This window comes from Chionomys nivalis, chromosome 11, assembly GCF_950005125.1.
Source record: "Chionomys nivalis chromosome 11, mChiNiv1.1, whole genome shotgun sequence".
NCBI lineage: Eukaryota > Metazoa > Chordata > Mammalia > Rodentia > Cricetidae > Chionomys > Chionomys nivalis.
In genome coordinates, this window is record NC_080096.1 from 13,480,075 (window position 1) to 13,501,158 (window position 21,084).

Consider the following 21,084-nt stretch of genomic DNA (forward strand, 5'->3'; position numbering starts at 1 on the left):
CTACCACGTGAGGACCTGGCAGAGTGTGTCACCCTTGAGTGCAAGTCCCCTTAAAAGGTGGAACTCCACCTACTTCTCTCTCTTCTTTCTCTCTCCTCTCTCTGCATCTCTCTCCTCTCTCTCTCTCTCTCTCTCTCTCTCTCTCTCTCTCTCTCTCTCTCTCTCTCTCTCTCTCTCTCTCTCTCTCTCTCTTTCTCGCTGCTCCTGTCCCCAGGGGCTGATCTCCTCTGTCCCCTTTTTATGTTCTCTTTTCCTTCCACACCACATCACACCCAGCTCTTGGGCCGGGAGTTTTTGAGACAGGATCTCCCTAAAGAGCTAGCTAAAAATGAAGATGACCTTGAACTTTTATTTATTTATTTATTTATTTATTTTGGTTTTTCGAGACAGGGTTTCTCTGTGGCCTTGGAGCCTGTCCTGGAACTAGCTCTTGTAGACCAGGCTGGTCTTGAACTCACAGAGATCCGCCTGCCTCTGCCTCCCGAGTGCTGGGATTAAAGGCGTGCACCACCACCGCCCGGCTGACCTTGAACTTTTAAAACCGTGTGTGAGAATGTTTTATCTGTGATGTGGGAGTCCCCTCAGTATGCTGTGAATGTTTTATTGTCATTTATTAATAAAGCACTGCTTTGGCCTATGACTGGGCAGAACAGAGCTAGGTGGGGGAAATTAAACTGAATTTTATGAGAAAGAAGGTAGAGTCAGGGAGACGCCATGTAGCTGCTGAAAGATTAAGATGCCAGAAACCTTAACCGGCCATAACCTTGTGGTCATACACAGATTAATAGAAATGAGTTAGTTCAACATATAAGAGTTAGCTAGGAATATGCCTAAGCTATTGGCCAAACAGTGTTGTAAATAATATAGTTTCTGTGTGATTCGGCATGGGCAGCCGGTAAATGAATGTGCAGTCTCCACTTACATACATGTATGTGCGGCCACCCTGTGCATGCCTGATACCCATGGAAGCCAGAATATGACTTTGGAGCCCCTGGAACTGGGGTTACAGTTCTGAGCCATCATGTGGGTGCTGGGAGTTGAGCCTGGGTCCCATAGAAGAGCAACAAGTGCTTTTAACCACTGAACCACCACTGCAGCCCTGAGGACCTTGAATGGTTGGTCCTTGTGCTAACTCCTGAGCCCAGGATTTCAGGTGTCCATCACCATGCCCAGTGTGTGTGTGGTGCTGGGAATCACCGCAGGGCTTTTTTGCGTGCTGGGAAAGCACTCTATGCTACACCTCTAGTTCTGCCGTTTCTTCTTCCCAATCCCCATGGGCCCTGCTAGCCATCACGGCTCTCCCACCGAAGGGCATCAAGAAAAGAGCAGAGGGCCAGAGTGAGCCAGGCTGCAAATGCTCTTTGACGTGTCCCATGCTGTCCCTTAGCTAGAGTGGCATCCCCACTGCATAGAGGGAAGTTTGCTGTGCCTGTCCCAAGAGTCCAAGAGTAAGAATAGAGAAATGTGGGTTCCAGAAATGGGAATGTAGAAATACATACAAAGTTGTAAGCCTAGGAGAATGAGAGCAGACGGCCAGCCACTTTAGATTAACCATTAACAGCAGGTTATTCTGCTTTACAACCCATAGCTCTGTCTGCAAGGCTGAAGCAGCCTCTGCAAACTGAGGGTCAGCTTTTTAGATACACCTCCTGGCCACTCATAACCAACAACTGATGTGAGCTGAGTTGACCTTTAAATGATGGGATGTATGAGACTTTTTGGTTGTGCATTGTCCCTTACCCTTCCCTGTTGAGCAAAACTCAGGAGAGCGTAGAGCTTTGGTAAACACCATCAGAGAGCACCAGAGAGAAACAATGGGCTAATACAAACACTAGTTTAACTGAAAAACCCGTTAATGGAAATTGTAAAAAAAAAAAAAAAAAAAAAAAAAAAAAAAGCAATTTGTATCCAAGTTTTACCTTGAGATTGTAAAAATTCTTTTTAGCTTTTTGGTTCCTGTCCTGGAACTAGCTCTTGTAGACCAGGCTGGCCTCGAACTCACAGAGATCCACCTGCCTCTGCCTCCCGAGTGCTGGGATTAAAGGCGTGCGCCACCACTGCCCAGCGAGATTGTAAAAATTCTTTTGTTCATGCCTAGTGCTTGCTTCTTGCTATAAAAAGGGGAGTTCAGAAATCACCGTGGCCATGGCTACAGAGTCCATCTCTGGCTGTGGTCACAGCTATAGCTGAAAAGCTTTGTGTGCCCTATGGAGATTATCCTTTTCTGGAATAAAGTTTGCTTCTGGTTTAGTAGACTCTGGTGGTCTGTCCCCATCTTTGCACGACTCAAGGACCCAACAGTCCTACTCACAGCCCATGGAAATGGGTTTTGGGCAAGGCCCACCTTTTCATCATTCTGATCTGTCCTTACAGCTAAGGCTGGCACATGCTAGTGGAGTGCTTGTTCACCCAGCTGCATCTCTACCCAACTCTCTGTTGCTTCTTTTTACATTAATTCTGTTTTCATGTGTGCACAAGCCGGCCAGTTCTTTCGCCACGTGGGTTCCAGAGATGGAGCCCAAGCCCTCAGGCTTGGCAGCAAGCAGCCTTTCCTACCAGGCAGCGTCTCGCTGGCTCACAGCCTCTAATTTCAGTATTTGCTTTGGGACGGTCTCACTAAGCGAGCCTGAAGTCACTCTGAGGACTAGGCTGGCCTCAGATCTCTGGCAGTCCTCCGGCCGCCGACCCCCAGATGCTGTAATTACAAATGTGTGCCAACGCCCGGTTTTCTTTTTTAGTTGAGACAACATATGGATGTATAGTCCAGGCCAGACCAGCCTTGAGCTCACAATCCTCCTGCCTCAGCTTCAACGTTGATAGCACAAACATGAGTCATGGCACCCAGCCTGCTCTACCTCCCATGGAATTCTGTACTCCACACAAGACCAAATAAGAGAAACCAGGAGTAATGAGTCAGGGACATCACAGAAGATTGGGCGGCGACCACGGCAGCCACAGAAGCCAGGGAAAGGGATGAGCAACCAGCTAGATAAGGAAAGGCGCTAGGAAGCCCTGGGCTCTGCTTCGGTCCCTGAGAAGGTGAAAGTGGACTGAGGTGGAGAGATGTGCTGCAGCTGGATGTGGGATGGGAAGAGCTCCAAGATGAGGGAGACAGGTGAGAAAGAACACAAGGCCAGCACTAACTGTGTCCCAGTTTCTTTTTATTTATTTTTTTGTTCTTTTTTTCCTTTTTTTTTAAGTATGGAGGCTCAAGTAGAAGATGTAGATTTTTTGTTTAAGCTTTACAAAAAAAAAAACCCAAAATAAAACAAAAAAAACTCCTTTTGCATTTCATAAAAATCGACAGGAAAGCACCTGGCCGGAAGCGCAGCCGGTCGCCAGCCGCCACCCCACTGTGGTCTCCTTGGGTGAGCACGTCTGTGCAGGACAGTGCCGAGGACATCTCTCTGTCCTCCATAGCTGTCCGCTGTCCTCCCGGCCCCCAACTCCAAGCAACTCCCAAATACACATGGAATCTGATTTCCAGTTCTTCTCTTTCACACACCAGTTAGTTCATAAAATGTTTTTGTTTTACATTTTTTACACCAATGTAACAAAGATGGGAGGAGCAGTGGCTGACAGAACAGTATATATGCTTATAAATGGGAGGGGAGGAAGACGGGGCCCAGGCGAACAAAAAAAAAAAAAAAAACCACACGGTCTCTATGGAAACGTCGTGGGAAGCGGGCCTTGGAGCCAGAGGAGGGTGGTTATCGGGCTTTATTCTTGGGGAGCGATGCGCTGCGTGGTCGATGCAAACTGTTACGTGACCCATTGGGGAGGGAAAGGAGGAGGGAAAAGGAGCAGAAAACGAGTTTTCTAAGAAAGGAACCTAACGAGTGCATGGCGTGTCCGGTTAGCGTGAAGCAGAGGTTTAACACTGCTGCTTTCTCTTCAAGGCCTCCACCAGGTCGTTCTTGAGAGCTTCTTGCTTTGATTTGTCTGCAAACGTCTGCACAGACCTACAGGAGAGGAGAAATGACATCAGCCATGGAACAGAGAGGGAGGCAGCCTGGGGCCACCGTGGGCTGCCAGGCTATACCATCTACCCTGGAGAGTGGGAAGAGGACCTGGCTGGGGGCCTGCACCGCAGCACCTTGCTGGGCATCATGGGCAGAGATCATCTCTGCCCAGGCTGTGGGTGACCTGGTCACTAGATCCCTAGGTCCACAGTTCGGGGTACAGGCCTCAAGCTGTTGGGCGCTCTCAGGAACCATGCAGCCTGGGCCATCTACCTTGGACCTGCTGCCCAGGCTGAGAGGTGAAGACACTGGGCAGTGATGGCTTCTACTGGAGCATCTGCCCCACTCCCTCTACCTACAGCCTAGGCTGGCTCCTTACCCTGGAGAAGCAGTGTAGCAGCCCCTCCCCCTGGCCCTGCCCCACCAAGTACATAGGAACCAGCCTCTGTGTCAGTGCTGCTGGCTGCGAACCCAGTCCCTAAGGGGCAGCCCTGGGTCTTGGTGTCACACCCTGGGTTGGCAGGGAAGCACTCTTCATGAGCGCTGGACTTGTCTGGTGCTTCTTACAGACTCAGTTCTCAGAAGCATCTCAGGGTGGAGCTTCTTCTAAGCCTAATTCCCAGGTCAGGACACAAAGCTGAGAGCCGGAGAGAGGTTCCCCACGACACCAGCTAATCAAGAGCATACTAGACTATTTGCAGCAACCATGGGGAGCTCGGAAGCAGTGGAAGAGCAGAGCAGCATGCTTGGCAAGTGGCTCGAGTGCGCACTGGGAGAGGCGCTGTCAGGAAGTCTACCCTCGCGTGCTGAGAACGGCGAAGGCGAGATGGAGTGGGACCCGGAGCGGCAACCCATGAAAACCCGAGAAGAGTCTTCAAGACGGGGGAGGACAGGACCCGAGCGAAGAAGCCGCTGGACGTTAGTGTGAGCTGCTGCCACTCAGGTGCCATTTGCTTCCGTTGGGGTGTTTGGGGTTCCAAACTCTCACTAGAGGTCAACACTAGTGTGGTAGCGAGAGGAGCAGTGTGAGGGCTCAGGCAGAGCTTGAGTCGGGGCAGGGAGGAGGACACATCTGGCTGATGGGCCGGGGGTCCCCTCAGAATACCTCCAGCTGGTTTGCCAGGGAATTGTGGTGGTGGTAGCATCCCTTAAAAGGGCTTTCTTCAACTGGGACATGGGAGGTCTGGAGATGCCACCAAGGCTAGAACTGATGGCTGCCTTGGACCTGACTGAAGTCAGCACATGGGCCAGACCACAGTGGCAGGGGAGTCCCCATCTTGGAGCTTCACGGTAAATCCATAGGCCCTTGTCTGGGTTGGGCCTTTGGTGTCCAGCCCCGGGGCCTGCAGCTTCCCAAGAGCCTCGTTTTAAAACCCTCCTCCTTTCCGAGATGCTGACTGCGTTTGCACATCTGTATTTGTCCCAGGCCAAGTCATGGTTCTTGGCCATTGTCAACAAGCAGGACTGTTTTCCTTTCCAGCAGCCATGGACAGCTGCAGCTCATTAAGGGAGACTGTGGGGACACGCAGCATGGGTACAGAGTGCCCAGCAGTGGCCAGTCTGGAGGCGTGCTGGCCTGGCTTAGGGAGTGTTCCATCACTCAGAGGGAGACCATGCTTTCTGAGTCAACAGCCCAAGGGGCCCTGAGATTATAGCTTGTGGGATCCTTGGTAGGACAGCAGGCAGGAGGAATCGGCTGTACTTCTGTCAGACAAGAGGTGTGTGAGCTGGCAGAAGGCAAGACACACAGACCCTGCTCCTTAGCCAGTGGGATGTGTGCACACAGCGCCCTCTGCTGGAGAGGCCACGGTAGTGCCAAAGACTGAGCTTTGTCAGGAGCAAAAAGCCCAAACCTGGCCTTTGCTCAAAGTGCGAAGCACACACACCGCACACACGTGTCCACACGATATGGGGCTGAGGCTATGCGTTAATGTGGCTACCCACCAGCTGTGAGTGGACACAGGTTAGTGGCAGGGTCTTGGCAGGTTGGTGAGTCCTGTTTAGTGGGGAAGTCTCACGCCCTTCAGGCAGGGTACCTGGGTCGGCTCAATTATCAGGCTGGATGTAGACCTGGCGCTGGGTCAGCACTTGAGAAAGCTCCCTCTGCAACTGCTTAAACTTGTGGTTGTCAGGGATAGCGTCAAGAGATCTACAGAGAGTGTTCGGAGAGGATGAAGCCGTAGCAAGAGAGCAACAGCAATGCAGAACAAGAGGCTAGCAGTCATGGGCAAAGGCAAAGGCAGGAGAAGGCTGCCTGGGCCTGGGGCTGAGCGCGCGTCTCAGCCACAGAGGCCTCGGTCTTGAGGGGGTCACACCTGTCTCCACACAGGCTCAGGTTTTCCGTGTTTCCCTGTCATTACTGGGAATGGTGGGGGCTGTCCAGGCAGGAGAGTATGTATGGTCCATTTGGTACCGCAGCCCTCAAGTGTCAGGCCTGATCAGATACTCAGGTCCACTGGGGATCCAGAGGGGCCACTATCTCACTTAACTCAGACTGCTGGACAAGCTCACAAACTTTCTCTGGCCTGCAATATGAAACCTGGGCCAAGGAAGGGCACTGGAAGACTGGGTCCCAAGGGCACAGCAGAACCCACGAACTCACAGCAGAGCTGAGCTGTAGCACCCTTCCCAGTTATCAGCTCTCCTAACCCTGCTGGCACTCTGCCTCCCACACAGGACGAGGGCCGCTGAGAAAGGTGTGGGAAGGACCCTTGTGACTCCAAGGCCAGCGCTCTCTTCTTCACTCCCTTCTTAGTCACCGCCCTGTCCCCACTGGGTTCTGCCTCCCACTGTACTACACCAGAGCCAGAGCCTGAGACAGTGCTGGGGCCCTCAAAGGGAATGCCATGCCAGGCTGCTCAGCTGTCTTTGGCGTCTTAGATCTCTGTGTGGCTGCCAGGCCCCAATGCCAAAAAAGGCTGGGTACAGTCTCTAGGGACCAGTGTCGAGCTCCAAGGTGAAGGCACCAAAGGATGCTGAGGTGACTGAGCCCAGTGGACAGAGCTGGTAGAGGTCACAGAAAGTGCTAGACCAGCTTCTGAGTCTTTCAAACTGAAAGCCATCTCTGACCACATCTTGTGTGAGGAACCGGGAGGCCCAAGACCACAGAACGCTAAGCAGACAGGATGTAAGTCTCATGTTTGGCCCTAACGCTTCAGAGTTTTGGTACATTACCTCAGCCCATTGACGATATCCTTTGTTTTTCCAAAGTAGATCTCATTCAGTGTACTTCTGATTTTATTTTCCATGTCCTGGGAAGGGAGGTAAGTCAGCAGAGATGGCAAACAGGAACCCTGAGGCCCACATCCACGTGCCACCACCAACCCTGCAGTCCCCTCTGTGGCCACAGGAGGGAGGTAAGAGGCTGCTCCCTCGTGCTGAGAGGCACAGCCAGGCTGCCAGAACCCCACCTATAATTTGTGTTTTGGGTCTTTCTTGTCCTTCAGCATGGAGGAAGCCAACATCTAGGGACTGATGGCCAATTCTGACCACTGCTGGGCACGGGTCTAAACCACATTATCAGCACACTGCCTGGCCACCAACTCTGTGAACAGTCCTGTGAAACCAGAGAACACGTCTCCAGTCCAAACAACCCCCCTTCCAAGGGAGACGTGGTGACAGGCCAGGCCGTGGCGGCCACAAGTGAAGCTGCTCCAAGGGCCCTGGTGTTCCAGGGATCTGTTTCCACCCCAAGTTCAGATCACTGTTCACACCCAGTGATCAGGGGAAACAGGACTTCATACTTCCCGGGCCCAGAGACAGAGCAAGGACACTGGGGTGGGTAGGCTTGGAGCCGAGCTCTGCTTGTATCCAAGTCAGAAGAAAGCTCAGAAAACCCGGGCAGGACCAGCTGCAGCAGAGACGGAGGCTGCGGAGAAGCACGCTGGTCTATGCTGTACCAGGCCTGGGTGAACTCGGGGCCACTCACCTCCACCAGGCGCCCAATGTTGGCTATGTGTGGAGAACAGTCACTCACGGTTTCATCTTTCTCCATCTGCAAAGACAGCAACCTTTAGTCAGAAGAAGCCGCAGCTCCAGGCTGCCGCCAACTCACGGCTGCCCCTGCACGTCACAGTCCTCTGCCCCCTGGTGGTTGCCCCTGCACATCACAGCCCTCTGTCCCTGGTGGCTCTGTGGAGCTTTTCTAGCACAAGTGACTGAAGTTTGTGGTTGCAAACAGCCCAGTTGGCAGACATTCTGAGGCCCTCTTATTTCTACAGCAGTGTTTCTTGATGCTGCTCTGAGAACAGACTCCCCACTTAGCTCCTAGGGCTACAGTAGTAAGGGCAAAGGGCCACAAGGGACAGGTCATCCTGGACCATGTCACTCCTGCAAGCACAGGTCCAGGCTGCTACCCAGATAGAGCGAGGCCTGGTGTGGGACTGGAAGCTTCCCTGTGTCACAACACTGTCAACCTTGACCAGCAGAGCCATGGCAGCCATGGGGACTCCCGGCCTTGCCAGCAAAGACTCTGGGGCCAGCAGAATGCAGTGCCATGCCCACAACCACGTGAGCAGCTGTGGAGGAGGAGCCCCCTTCTTGCCACCATGCCAAGGCCAGGAGCCATGCAGGGAAATGGTGGGTTCCTGGTTTACAAAAGACAGGGGACAGCAGCCAGCTCTGAGTGCGTGAAGGGAGGTGACAGCAGGGAGGTGTGAGCCTCTGCCATTGGCTTCTGGTTCTCCCATGGTAAGTTCTACCTCCCTGAGAAGGGAGTAACCGTGTAAAAGAGAGCAGCCTATCCTTTGTCTCACAGGGTGCCAGGAGACTCAAATATTTATGAGCTCAACACTGGGACTGGAGCAACGGCTCAGTGGTTAGAGCACTGGCTGCTCCCCAGGAGACCTGATTCAATTCCCAGCACCCATACACTGTGGTATGTAACTGTGACTCCAGTTCTCTCCTCCTGGATGAGACATGGACTATTGAGAGAGGCCAAGGGGTGGCAGAACCTAGGACAAGAGATAAAGAAAAGCCAGTGTGTGTGGGCGGGACCCCAGGATGCCAGCAAGGCTGAGCCGGCCTGAAATCTGGCAGAGTGAAGTGATCTCTCACTGTCCATGGCATAGATGGGCAAGAGGGAGAACACAGCTGTTGGCAGAGGTGGGTAAAAGTGGGGAGCACACAGCTGATGGCAGAGGTGGGTCTCGGAGGTCTCCACAACAGGCATATGCTCACTCTACAGTCAGCTCCAGACTACCAAGGAGAAAGAAAGGGGCGGCCAATTGGTAGAGTGTTGCAAGGCAAGAGTCCAGTCTGAGGTAATAATCTGGACCCAAGGACCTTCCAGAACAGAGGTCTGGTCCTAGCAAGGGGTTTCCCAAAAATGGTGGTGATGGGGAGCTGCTAGTTATGGGTGCCTTGATCCCTTACTGTAGGCCCTGAAATTTCCTGGGCACTCTTTGGCAAGAGGTTCCAGGGAGTCTTGCTGCTTAGACAGAACTGTCTCTGAAGTAGTGAGAATGCTCGTGACGACAGTGATGGCCATGGGCTCACTCCAGGCCAAGTGTGGTCAGCGCTTCACGATACCAGAGGAACATCATCTCCCCTAAGCAAAAGCCTGCTTAGGACAACTGGTTAGTGTGCGTGTTGAACGGAGCTGGGGAAACACCTGAAGGGCAGGGCCTGCCCCCTATTTCTAAAAGGAGTGTTTAGAAACCAACATCCCACATAGAAATGGCTGCTGTGTCCAGCCTCCGGACTGCTCAGAGCTGCTCTGTGGGTGTTTCTGATCCAGCCAACTGCACCACCCTCCCAGTCTTGCTCAGTCCCCTGCTCTATGCGGAGGGAGATTCTTGCCTCCATCCTGCCAGTGTAAGAGGTGAGTGTTTTGTGGTCTCTGATGGGCCATCTCAGTGAGTGCTGGCAGCCCAGGGTGAGCATAGCACCGGGGTGAAGGGCGCTTTCTGCTAGGCGAGAGAGCAAATCAATGCCTTGTCTCCTTTTTTTTTTTTTTTAACTTCAGAATCAAGAGCCACCTTCCAGCAGAGAAAGGCTGAAACCACCAGACCCTCAAAGGAATAGTGTGTATGTGTGTGTGTTGGGGGGGGGGGCATAAGTACTCCCCAGCAGCACACAGGGGGCCTCTAAACTCAAGATCCTGGCACATACAGGCAGTTTCCATAGCCCCCTTGCCCACCCCCACTGCCTTCCTCCTCTCCACACCTGGCTGGGGTCAGCTTGCTGGAACGCTGACCCACCAGGAACAGAACTATTTTTGTAATGCATATATTATTACACCCTCATAAAAGAAGCTGCCAGAAAGAAAACATTTTTATGTTCTGTGGCGGCACAGATGTTCCACAAGGTGGTTCCAACCGAGTCTGGAGTCAGGGCCTAGCTTGCCAGTCCCCAGTGAGACCCTTTTCCCCCTCTCTGCAGCTAAGATGGGGAAGATACAAGTGTGCTTGGATCTGGTGGTTGCTGTCCTCAGACGGGGTGGGTGGTGTTTCCCACTGGCACAGAGTATCTTTTCTAGTTTCTTCAAGCCAACAGGAGGGCCCATTCAGCAGCATGGCGTCTGCCTGCGCCTCCACACCCTTGTCATTACTGCACCATACATACACGCAATGACACGGTATGCCTAGCAGCACACTGTTCGTTAAGGAAGTCCCATGCCCAGGGCCCCATGGCTTGTGCCCAGCTTGTGCCATAGACATGAGGCTGTGTCCAGCTAGGATCAAACCTGCTACCCAGCTGGAAAGGAGGGGAGGACTGTACGACTTTTGAGTTGGCAGCTGCTTTTCTGGAAGATACAATGGGAACTGCAGAATTAGCTACTCCTTCCTGGGTGGACACCAGGGTCAGAGTAGACACCGTCAACCAACGGCTGATGAAAAGTAAAAGGGTGTGTCTGGTCGTACGGCTGTGAGGTGACAGAGCTAGAGCCTCGACCAAGTTATGGAGGATTCCTAAAGCAGCTTTCTTTGAGGTGACCTCTCTGGTGGGTGGATTTTGTAAAATGCTTACCAAAAAAGCAAGGAAAACCCACAACCCGAGATTCAGAAGTTACGAGATGGGTCTCTTCCAACCTCATTGGCCTCGTGGAAACCCAGCACTCTGGCCCCTCGTCTCTTACCCTGCCTTCCACAGCCAGACCAGGCTCTCCTGGTTTACTGTGTCCCAGGTCATTTGAAAAACACTCAACTGTTTCTAGACTTTGCACCACTCAAATGGCACCATCCAGGCCACTCACAGTCCAGAGCCCACTGTTGGGAGCTGTTCCAAGGCAGACTGGCTCTAAAGGTCTGTGCTACCCTTCGTTCCCTCCAACACCCACAGGGAAAGGCCATGGGCCTGGGTCCACAGGAGAGGCTGCTGGCGGCTGGCTTCTTACTGGACCCTGTGGCTCATGAGGAGGGAGGTCTGCCTGCAAACGCCCAATCTCCCCACTCCATACAACATTCCACCTTCCTGTCTAAATATTTAGAATCTGAAAAGAAAATGAGGCGAACATCTGCAGAGCCCGGCCCCGGATGGAAGTCCTTGGATCTCTTTCCGGAGATTTGTGGTCCGCCTCATTCCCACGTCTCTGCTGTCACACAGCAAAGTGACCTCTCGGAGCAGCTTCCCTTTCCAATCTAGGGCTTGGCAAGCAGCACTTTGTTACTTGTTTCCTGGCCTTCCAGCTGGGGCCTCGGTGGCAGCCTGCCAAGGGGCACCTCTGCCACCGCCCTCACATGGGGCGTCTGCCCTGGCAGGAGGACACAATGATGCTGTAGTGAGGTCCAGAAAGGCCGTGCCCACAGCCCCACAGATGCAGGGCTTGCCGAAAGCCTCTCTCCCATCTAACTGATGTTCCCAAGAGACAGCTCTGAAGGGAGGCAACAAAAGGACACAGTGAAGGATTAGGCAAAGCTCCCAGCAGGGTATCCTGAAAAGCTAAGACAAGCAGCTGGGGCCATTTATCACAGTGACAGGTGCCACCAAGAGGGGTTCTCAACTCCCTCCATGTATCCCTAGAAGCTATAAGGAAAAGAGGACAAGAAGCAAACCTCAACTACTGCCGGGAGGGGACCCCCGAGGAAATAGCCCCTGGCCTTCCTGTACATGGAGCCTGGGAAACTTGGGACCTTGGGAAGTGCCTGGGGTCGGGCTGCGGGGAAGAGCCACACTGGCAAAATGGGGACTTGCTCCTCCCTGATGAGGAGTCTCCTGACAGCTGGACAGCATGGCACGCAAGGTCAGAGCCTGGCACCAGAGGCCTGACGAGACAGCTCCTCCAACCAAGGGGCGCCCCCCTTCCTAACATGTGGAGTGGGTGTAAGAGTGACCAAAACTGCGCAGTCAACTTGTGTGTGGGGGGACTACCCTCTTTCCCTGCCATTCACAAATGGAGGTCATCCGAGCCCTGACTCAAAGTGTGTGGAAGGAAGGGTACTGTGCTAGACATACGTGGGCTTAAATCCAGGCTCTGCCACTTTTGTTCTAGTCAATTATTTAATAGCATGGGTCTCAGTTTCCTCACCTGTTAAGTGGGAATGGCAACTGGCTAGAATGTAGTTCAAGGGGATGGTCAGGCCACAGACACTTTCCCAGAGTGTATCTGGGACTCACAGCTGAGCCCTCAGCACCCCCCCTCCCCGGCCCGCTGTGCTATGCTCCTGTGCACTGGTCGACCCCCATGGCTAGGTTTCCTTGCTCTGTAAGTTACTTGTACTGGAGCAGAGCCTCGGCTTTGATGCCTGTTGAATGAGTTATGGCTTGGCCCTCAGGATGATGACAGAAGCATGGATTTCCTCAGTAAAGTCCCAAGAGCACAAGGCAGCAGAGGCGATGTGGACAAGGTGTGCCGAGAACAGCCACTCACCAGGCCGAGTTTGGCTTGGCAGAGCTACTGAGTATGGCAGGGCCAGATGCTGGCCACGGTGAACGGCCCTGATTTACACTATCAGGAAGACGGAGGATTAATATTTGTGCAGGTCACTGTACACCAGGTGTAATTATAGACAATTTCCAGCAGCAAGGAAGGCAGGAAACAGACTCCGGATGGACTTAGGAGCTCCCGCCCATCCACTGGGTGGCAGGGAGAAGGAGAGAGGAGGTTGCAGTGACCCTGGCTGCTGGAGGACTTGGCTGGCCCGCCTATGTCAAGGGGCCATGTCCACAGAGCAGGATGGGCTCTGCCCTGGGTACTAATGCCTGGTTCTGTGCTAGGCCTGGGATGGTCTGTCTTGAGGATGTAGGCTCCCTACAGTTGCGAACCCTTGACAAAGCAGAGGCGGGGAGGGTTTTCCATGGGAGACTCTAAGGCTCCCATAGTTGCAAGATGTGCGGGCTGGTACTGGCTATCCTGCTTTGCACTGTTATTTTTCAAATGCATGTAGATGCCCTTGCAGATTGCAGAATGCAGACCTACATAAGAGTTCCTAATCTAAACTCTCCTGCAAAGGTTTTCTCTTAAGAGCTATCAAACATAAAATTATCTTGTGTGGTTTTGGTTCTGTGAAGTGAGTCTTCTAGGCAAGAAGTACTGGAGAGTACAGAGCCTTGTCCTGGCCCCCAGAGTAATAATCTTGTGGAGCAGAGGCTCTTCAGAAGCCAGACGCTCAGGAACAGGAGTTCATGAGCGCTTCTGCTCCTGAGGCCCTGTGCTGTGCTTAGTCTGCTCTCCTGTGCTCCCTGTGCACGAAGCTTCCTGCCAAAAAGCCCTCTCCTAAGATGCGCAGGTGTGTAAAGGGTCCGGAAGGTGTCAAGGTTATAAACATGAAACTCTGGATGGAGTGCTGAGGGTCTGAAACCTGCTTAGGTGCCTCTAGTAGTTCCTGATGTAGCTGCTAAGAGAGGCTTATGCCAGGAAGGCCAAGCTCTATGTTCTGCTCATAGCCCGAAGAGACATCATGGAATGTGGCTGCTAGCAGGACAGGGGAGCAATAGACAGGTAGAACTTGGCAAATCTGCGTACAGAGCTGAAGAGTTCCCCACCCAGAATCCTCCACATCCAACACGTGGGACTCAGACCAGGCTGGGGAGCAGGCAGCTAGGACTGAACTGCAAGAAGCAGCTCACGTGGAGTCCAGTCTGACTGCTGGCAAACCCAGCAAAACCTGAGCATAGACAACAGCAAGCCCTGGTGGACGATAAGCAGCAATCACTCAGTCCTACTACACCAAGCAGCTGGCTGGGAGGCAGCTGGTGTGTAGCCACATGCAGCTCAGAGGACAGTAAGGCAAGAACTAGAAGTCCCCCTTAGCTGGCGGGTCAGCAGCTGGCCATAACCTGGGCTGAGAGCTCATTTGCTCTAGCACCAGAGGGCACTGGCAAGAGGCGGGAACACAAGTTCTACCTGTCTGGTCAGGCTGCCTCCCAGGTTCATGGTGCCTGAGCCGGATTTGTTGGTTTGCAGCCATAGCATCACGGTGGAGGTCAACTTGTAATGGGCAGTGCGGCCGCTGGACTTCTCCTGGGGGAGAAGATGGAGAGCACAGCCTGGGTGACCGGAGCTGAGAAGAAAGCCATGCCCCACCTCCAAGCCAAGGCCACTCCTCCCTTATAAAATCCCCATGGTTTTTGTAGGGCAGATCTGCAATCATGCCTTAAGCACTCTGGGGAGTTTCAGCATTGGTAAGTACTATTCCCCTGACTTATCTTCATCCAAATGGCTCTGGGCATTTTTTGGAATTAGTGGGGTCACATATCCTAGCATGTCCCTGTGGAAGCATCTGGAGATCAGGGCTGCCATGCAGGATGTGGCACGTGCACTGGGGGGCAGTACCTGTACTTCCACCACATGGATGGAATCCCAGCAGCCTTTGATCTTCTTTGACCCGTCTCCAGCCTTCTTTATGAGGATCACTCCAGCGAAGCCGTGATCCAGATCCCAGAGGTAGACAGATGAGACGCCACCTTCAAAGTACCTGCAAGCGACAATCCCCATGGACGGCTGTTAGTAATGGTGAGCTTAGATGATGCCCGGGACACCTGTCTAGGATTAAGAACCTTCCTCGCAAGGTGCCAGGGTTGACCTTTTGACATGCCCTGGTCATCCCATGGCTGCAGAGGCAGAAAAGCAAGGCCTTAGATGCCAGGAAGATGGAAGATCAGTTTCTGAGTTTGAACTTTGTTCTTCCGGCAAGCTTACTGAACTTCTCTGGGTGTCAGCTTCCTCCCCAGTACAAGATCCAGCACAGTGTGTGCCCCTCACAGTAGACTTGGTCATCACTGAAAAACACAGCTTTTGCAATCAACTGTCACCTCGTGTAGCATCTGTCTTTCATGACGGCTGACAAACCTGCCCCACATCCCCACATCTACCAGCAATCAATCATGATGTTTTCCCAGAGTGACTTGTTACAGAAGCCGACAGAAATGAGGGTTGCGTGTGGGACAGCCCTTCCTCCTCAGGTCCAAGTCAACACTGAGAACCCACAGATCAGATGAAACCGAGGAGGGGAAGAACGAACCGGCCATTATACTAGGGTCCCAAGTCTAAGGGTGTGTGACACATGGATGGCCAGCTGCTGTGACCTCACACCCTGCTGATAACCAGCCAACGCAACACCAGGTAATAACATCTTGTGGCCAGTACTTTTTCCTCATCACAAAGGCCAATGCCTCTCCAACCTCAGGGGTCAGGTGGCTGGCACCATGGTGCATGGTGACCCTCAGGCAGACATGGGCTGGTGCCAGCAGTCCTTTGATTGGCTCTGCCTATGACTCACGCAGTCAGGGACATTACGCTAAGGAGGGTATTAAGAGGCCTACTGAGCAAATTTGGGACGCAGGAACAATACCAGGACATTAAAGGGAAAGAAAGGTAAGTGGACACCCGACAAATGATTATCTGGGGTGAAGAGGGTGGTTTCTGGCAAGAAGAGATAGGCTCTCACTACCAGGCCCAGGCCAGCCTGTCCTTGAACTCACACTCCTGCCCTGGTCCCCTCAGTACTAGGGTTACTGCTGTGAAAATGATTGCTTTTGATAGTAAAATAAAATATATCCCAAGTTAACAAGTGTGCTTTAGGTCACAATAAAGTTGTTGTATATTTAAAAAAGAAGCTATATGTTAGAGAACGAGGAGGAAGAAACACAGGAATTCTTTGGGGAATCAGCTCCATACCTAAAGCCCCTCCTTAGGATGTGGTTAAAAAATGAAAAGGCCACGTGCACCAAACATGTACCGACTTTCTCGCCTTCTGATTCTCTAAGGACAGTGCAACTGTTGTTAACTCAGCACTGGAGTTTTCGTGCTCTCAGGAATCTCGGTGGTGTGGGCGCACATGTCTGAGGTATGGGTGCATATGCCTGGCATCCCAGCACTTGAGAAGTCAAGGCAAGATAAACAGCAGTTTGAGTCCAGGCTATACATTGATTTCCAGATCAGCCAGAGCTACAGAGCAAGGCTCTGTCCCACAGCAACAGAGGGTATCAGAAGCAATCTAAAATGACTCAGAATACATGGGAGGAGGGGTGTAGGTCCTGTGTAATTACTCTGTCATTTTACATGAAGGCCTTGGGCATTCAAGGACTGACATCACTAGGCACTGAGGGTGGGCCGGCTACATTGTTTCTACAATCCCACCTCTATCCCCATCCCTGAGACAGGGTTTCTCTGTAGACCAGGCTGGCCTCAAACTCACAGAGATCTGTCTGCCTCTGCCACCCATGTGCTGCCCAGTCTGTTTCTGCAATTTGACCTTGACTATAAAACTATTTCAAACCAACAATACCCCCCAATAAGATACATACCAGAGTAACTGAGGAGATGAAGCCAGAGTTCCCTTCCTGTGAAAGACACCAATCTTCCCCCACATCCACATAGTACAGGCGTCATGGCTGGTTTACCTTTCACTCCTAACCCCCTGACAAGGTTCCATTCTGTTCCTGGTTCCTATATCTTTGCCCCCATCCCCCATCCCCCCTCCCAACACACACACACCGACACACACACACACACACACACACACACACACACACACACACACACGGTGATAGAGCCACTTCCTGTGTCTCTACTGTGAAGGAGATCAAACTGAATTTCTGGTCCTGTCTCCCACCAGACAGAGTGGGACATAGCAGGCCTGCCCAGTAAACGTCTGTATTGGTCAGTTATGTGTCCAAGCGCTGGGCAGAGCACATGCCGCTCACGGGCACAGATGGGCACCTGTGTGACCAGTGCTCAGGGAATTCAGGATAACGGCTAACAAGGGGCTCTTGGATTCCACTCTAAGGCGTTCATTCTTTCTCTTGTTCAGAAACTCTCTACAAATGCCCCTCTGTCCCTGAACATGAGGGAAACAAAGTACTGTGCTTTGAGGCACAAACCAAGCCAATCTGGAATGTTCTGGAATGTGCAAAGATTGGCTGGTCACCTCTGGGCCAACCCTGCTGGATGAGGCTTCGTGGTAGCAAGATTTTCTGACTGTTCTCATGTTCTGTGGCCTCAGCTGTAAGCCGAGGAAGGAGGTGCAGCCCAGAGCAAAAGCAAAAAGTGTCTCTAAAGACTAAGGCTGCTCTTATGCTAGGGCTGTGAGAGGCTTCCTTTCTGTTCTGCCCACTTGGCCCTGCAGAGCACAGGCCCATACTTCACCCACCCATAGCTCGGAAAGTCGCACTCCCGCGGCAGGGCTGCTCCTGTCAGGGGCCACTCTTCCGGGTGTTGGCTCGGCTGCCTTGGTGGCTAGCGTTGGTGCCTTGAAAGCTTTTTTCAATGCTAGCCAGTGGCCAGTTCAATAGCACCAGATGACCTAAGGCGAATCCCCTAGGACCTACCCTTTGTGCTCTCTGTTCTGACAGAAAACAAGAGCATTTATAAGGTGGGAGGGGCTACCCCAGCCCCAGCATTCCAGCTTGAAGCTTGGGTCTGCTCTGGTAGTTTCTTTCAGGTATTCTCAGCTTCTCCTAAGGGCCACACAGGCAGGGTCTAGAGTTTCAAAATTCTGAAACCGAAGGACACACACAAAAAAATGTAAGCCCAAGGGTGACCTCTTTGTGGGCTTACCCTCCCTGTATTAAAAACTTTTTCAAGATCACAAAAAAGGAAATTTAAAAATTAGCCCACAATACCATAAATCGGCATTTCCCACAAATCCGAGTTTTCCAAAGTTCCGTCCAGTCTTCACCGAGATGTTGCATTTCTGTGTAGCTGTGAGGGATGGTGCCAGGCCGAGTGTGGCATTTTTCACCAGGTAGTTCATCCCAGCCCTTTTCCATGGAAGCCAGTGCCCCATCGGCAGGATCTTCACAGGCCATCTGACTTTCCATACGGCTCTATGGCTGCACTGAGCAGAGGCCCCACTGCCAGCTCTCCCTGAGAACTAGGGTATTCTCTGTGGGGGTAGGGAGGATGTGCTGAGACTCTGCTCCTCAGACAGGGCCCTAAAACCACAACAACTCAAGAATGGACTTGATTCCAGACACCAAGAGGGGCCTCTGCGGGCTCACAGTGGCTGCAAGTCTCAACATGAATGTCCAGTACAAAGGGACTGAAGCCCAGGTCATCAGAAGGGCCATTCTGGAATCATTCAGAAGCCACAGCTTTGTTGGTGAGCACTGTCATAAGGGCTCCTTGGACCATTGGGTAGGACGTGGCTGTGGGGCGCACAAATAGTTTCACCCCCATTATATGGTTTATGGTTTTACTCTGCGCGTGAAGCATTAATTAAAGAAGACCTCAACAAGGCTTTGAAAATTTATTCTTACCTACTGTACTTTGATCACAGTGACATGAAACAAGGAAAAAAATAATTTTATGTGGTTCACATTTATGAGCTTTTACATAAAGGCTTTTGTGGGTATTTTAAGAATGTGCTAAAATGTTGTCTGAAACCACATGAAGCCGCAGGAGGCGTTGCCCGCCAGAACTAACAGCACACACATGGAAGCACTTTGATTGGCCTTTGTACAGTTAATGAGTCAAATAGTATTAATATTATTTAAATGCTAACATGCTATTTCAATGAGGTGGCTCTGCCAGGGTTCCAGGCCTGCTCTCGGGCCTTGCATGTCAACAAGACTATGGGATCCAACATGGCCAAGCATGAGAGGCTGGGGGTTCTAGGCGATGCCATTAAGAGCTCTAACTTCTCTAACTTGAGGTGCTGACAATTTCAAAAGCCTCAGTTCCCTCAGGAGTGAGATGGGATCCAGGAGGGAAAGACTACCGGGCCCTTGCAGCAGAAGAACATTCCTTAAGAGAGGAAAGCATGGCTCTTCTTGGGCCTCCCAACTAGGGGAAGGGGATACAACATAGGGATCTAATCACTGCACACTGTCAGAATGGTAAGTGAGTGCCTCAGATCAGGAGACGGGAGTTCAGGAAGACCACAGAGATGCTATCCTGGACAAGGTTGGGCCATGAAGGGAGCAGAGTCCCAGAAAGCCTCACAGCAGACTCAATGACAGATCACCAGGGTGTGTGTGTCAGAGGAGCAGACTGGTCCCATCAGAAGTCTCAGTGGCTCTGGCTGAGGCAGAAATCAATATCTGAGGAGAACAGGCCCGTGGAGTGGTCTTGTGGCTGGGACTAGAGAGATGGGGGCGAGGGGTTAAAGAAGAAGCTATAGTCCATCTGAGAAGGATGAGGTGATCACTAAATGATGGAGGCACCTCTGCACTGGAAGGGAGGAAGTGCAAGGCAGAAGCCTCAGAGGGGCTGGCATTTTGTCAGTGAGACCCCAGTCACAATTATGCACCTTTGAGCCCATTCTACTCTTCTTAAGATCCTTGGACTGGATCACCATTTCTCTTCTGAGTTCAGGCGATTTCCCCCCGAAAGCCCCGTCCCAGCTGCACACTGTCAGTCATGCACACCATTCATGCTTACAGTCAGCACTGCAGAACAAAGAGCACAACATAATACACTCAGAGTGACCGACTTCACAGAATTAGGAAGAGGCATTCTGGTCGTCAGAACTTTATGGAGTGTTTGATGCTGAGATGAGTGGAGGAGACCTTGGATGGAAACTCGCTTTGGGAATCTGAGCTGTAACTGTGACCCACCCAATCTGCAGTCTTGGCTAACCTGAACTGCAGATGGAATGAGGAGATGGGCCTTGAGTGGCTTTGGAAGCTGGCCCATGCTCCTGCCTCCTGGGACAGTGGCCAGGTTTGAGTACTCAAATGCAGCGAGTCCTGGGTCACAGTCTTTCAAAAAGGCAGCAAGGGCAAGGCCAGGCCAGACTTCCTGCACCGTCCAGGAAACCAGCTGTGGTTCTAGGGTGCAGAGACATGCCTTCAGTCATAGACTCTGGTGGACTTAGATCTGAGCTAGCCATGATGCTGACCACAGACCCAGCTACATCACGAGCTTAAGGAGGGAAGCCGCAAAGATGCCAGGTGGACTTTCCTCTGAAGCTAGATTAAGTCAAACCAAGCCATCCAGGCATGGCTGAACACACTTATAAGCCTGTCACTCAGAAGGTTGAGGCAGGAAGGTCAAGAATTCAAGTGTTATCCAGACAACACAGTGAGACTCTGTCTGAAACAAACAAAGTGTGGGGCTAGGGAGATGTCTGGATGGGTGAAGAGCACTTGCGGCACAAACATAAGGATCTAATTGAATCCCCAGCACCCACATAAAAAAAGCTGGGCATGGGCTGGTGACTTGATTTAGCAGGTGAAGGCCAAGCCTGATGACTTTAGTCCAATTCCCGGGGCCTACAGGAGGAAAGAGAGAACTGACTCCCACATTGTCCACGTGTGCACGCATACACGTACACAGGCATACATGAATGCACACACACAATAAATACATTAAAAATGTAAATTTAAAAAGAAAAAAAGAAAAGTTGAGGCTGGATGTGGTGGTGTACTCCTTTATCCCAGCACTTGGCAGGCCAAGACAGCAAGGCCAGTTAGGTATACAGAGTGAATTCCAGTCTAGCCAAGGCTACATAGTGAGACCCTGTCTCAAAAACAAAAACAACAAAAATCAAAACAAAATGCCAAGCAAGGCTGTGTGTGCCATGCCTGCCTGTGAATTTAGGGTTGGGGGTGAAGACAGGAAGATCCTGGAAGCTCAGGACCAGCTACCCGGGCTGAAGGGCGAGTTTGACAGAAATGAGGTGGGGAGCAGTCAGGGGAAGATGTCCTGAGGGCTCTTCTGGTCTCTGCACGAGTGTGGGCACCCGCCTGCACAGGCACACATCATACACAGATAAAAGAAAAAGAATCCCCAAATGCC

The 21,084-nt window shown here is 52.0% G+C and overlaps 1 protein-coding gene across 2 annotated transcripts in view; it reads right to left on the reverse strand.

Moving 5' to 3' along the window:
- Positions 1-3,140: 3,140 nt before the first annotated feature.
- Positions 3,141-21,084, reverse strand: part of Capzb (capping actin protein of muscle Z-line subunit beta) — a 104,506-nt gene continuing 86,562 nt past the window's right edge. Inside the window, exons 5-10 of one of the 2 annotated variants that reach the window (XM_057784213.1) lie at positions 14,677-14,818; positions 14,248-14,364; positions 7,891-7,956; positions 7,137-7,213; positions 5,999-6,111; positions 3,141-3,962 (exon numbers count right to left, since the gene is read on the reverse strand). In XM_057784213.1, the coding sequence (XP_057640196.1) occupies positions 6,009-6,111; positions 7,137-7,213; positions 7,891-7,956; positions 14,248-14,364; positions 14,677-14,818 (505 nt within the window). In that variant the 3' untranslated portion in view covers positions 3,141-3,962; positions 5,999-6,008. The remainder of the gene's footprint in view (positions 3,963-5,998; positions 6,112-7,136; positions 7,214-7,890; positions 7,957-14,247; positions 14,365-14,676; positions 14,819-21,084) is intronic. The other variant, XM_057784214.1, reaches the window with a different exon arrangement.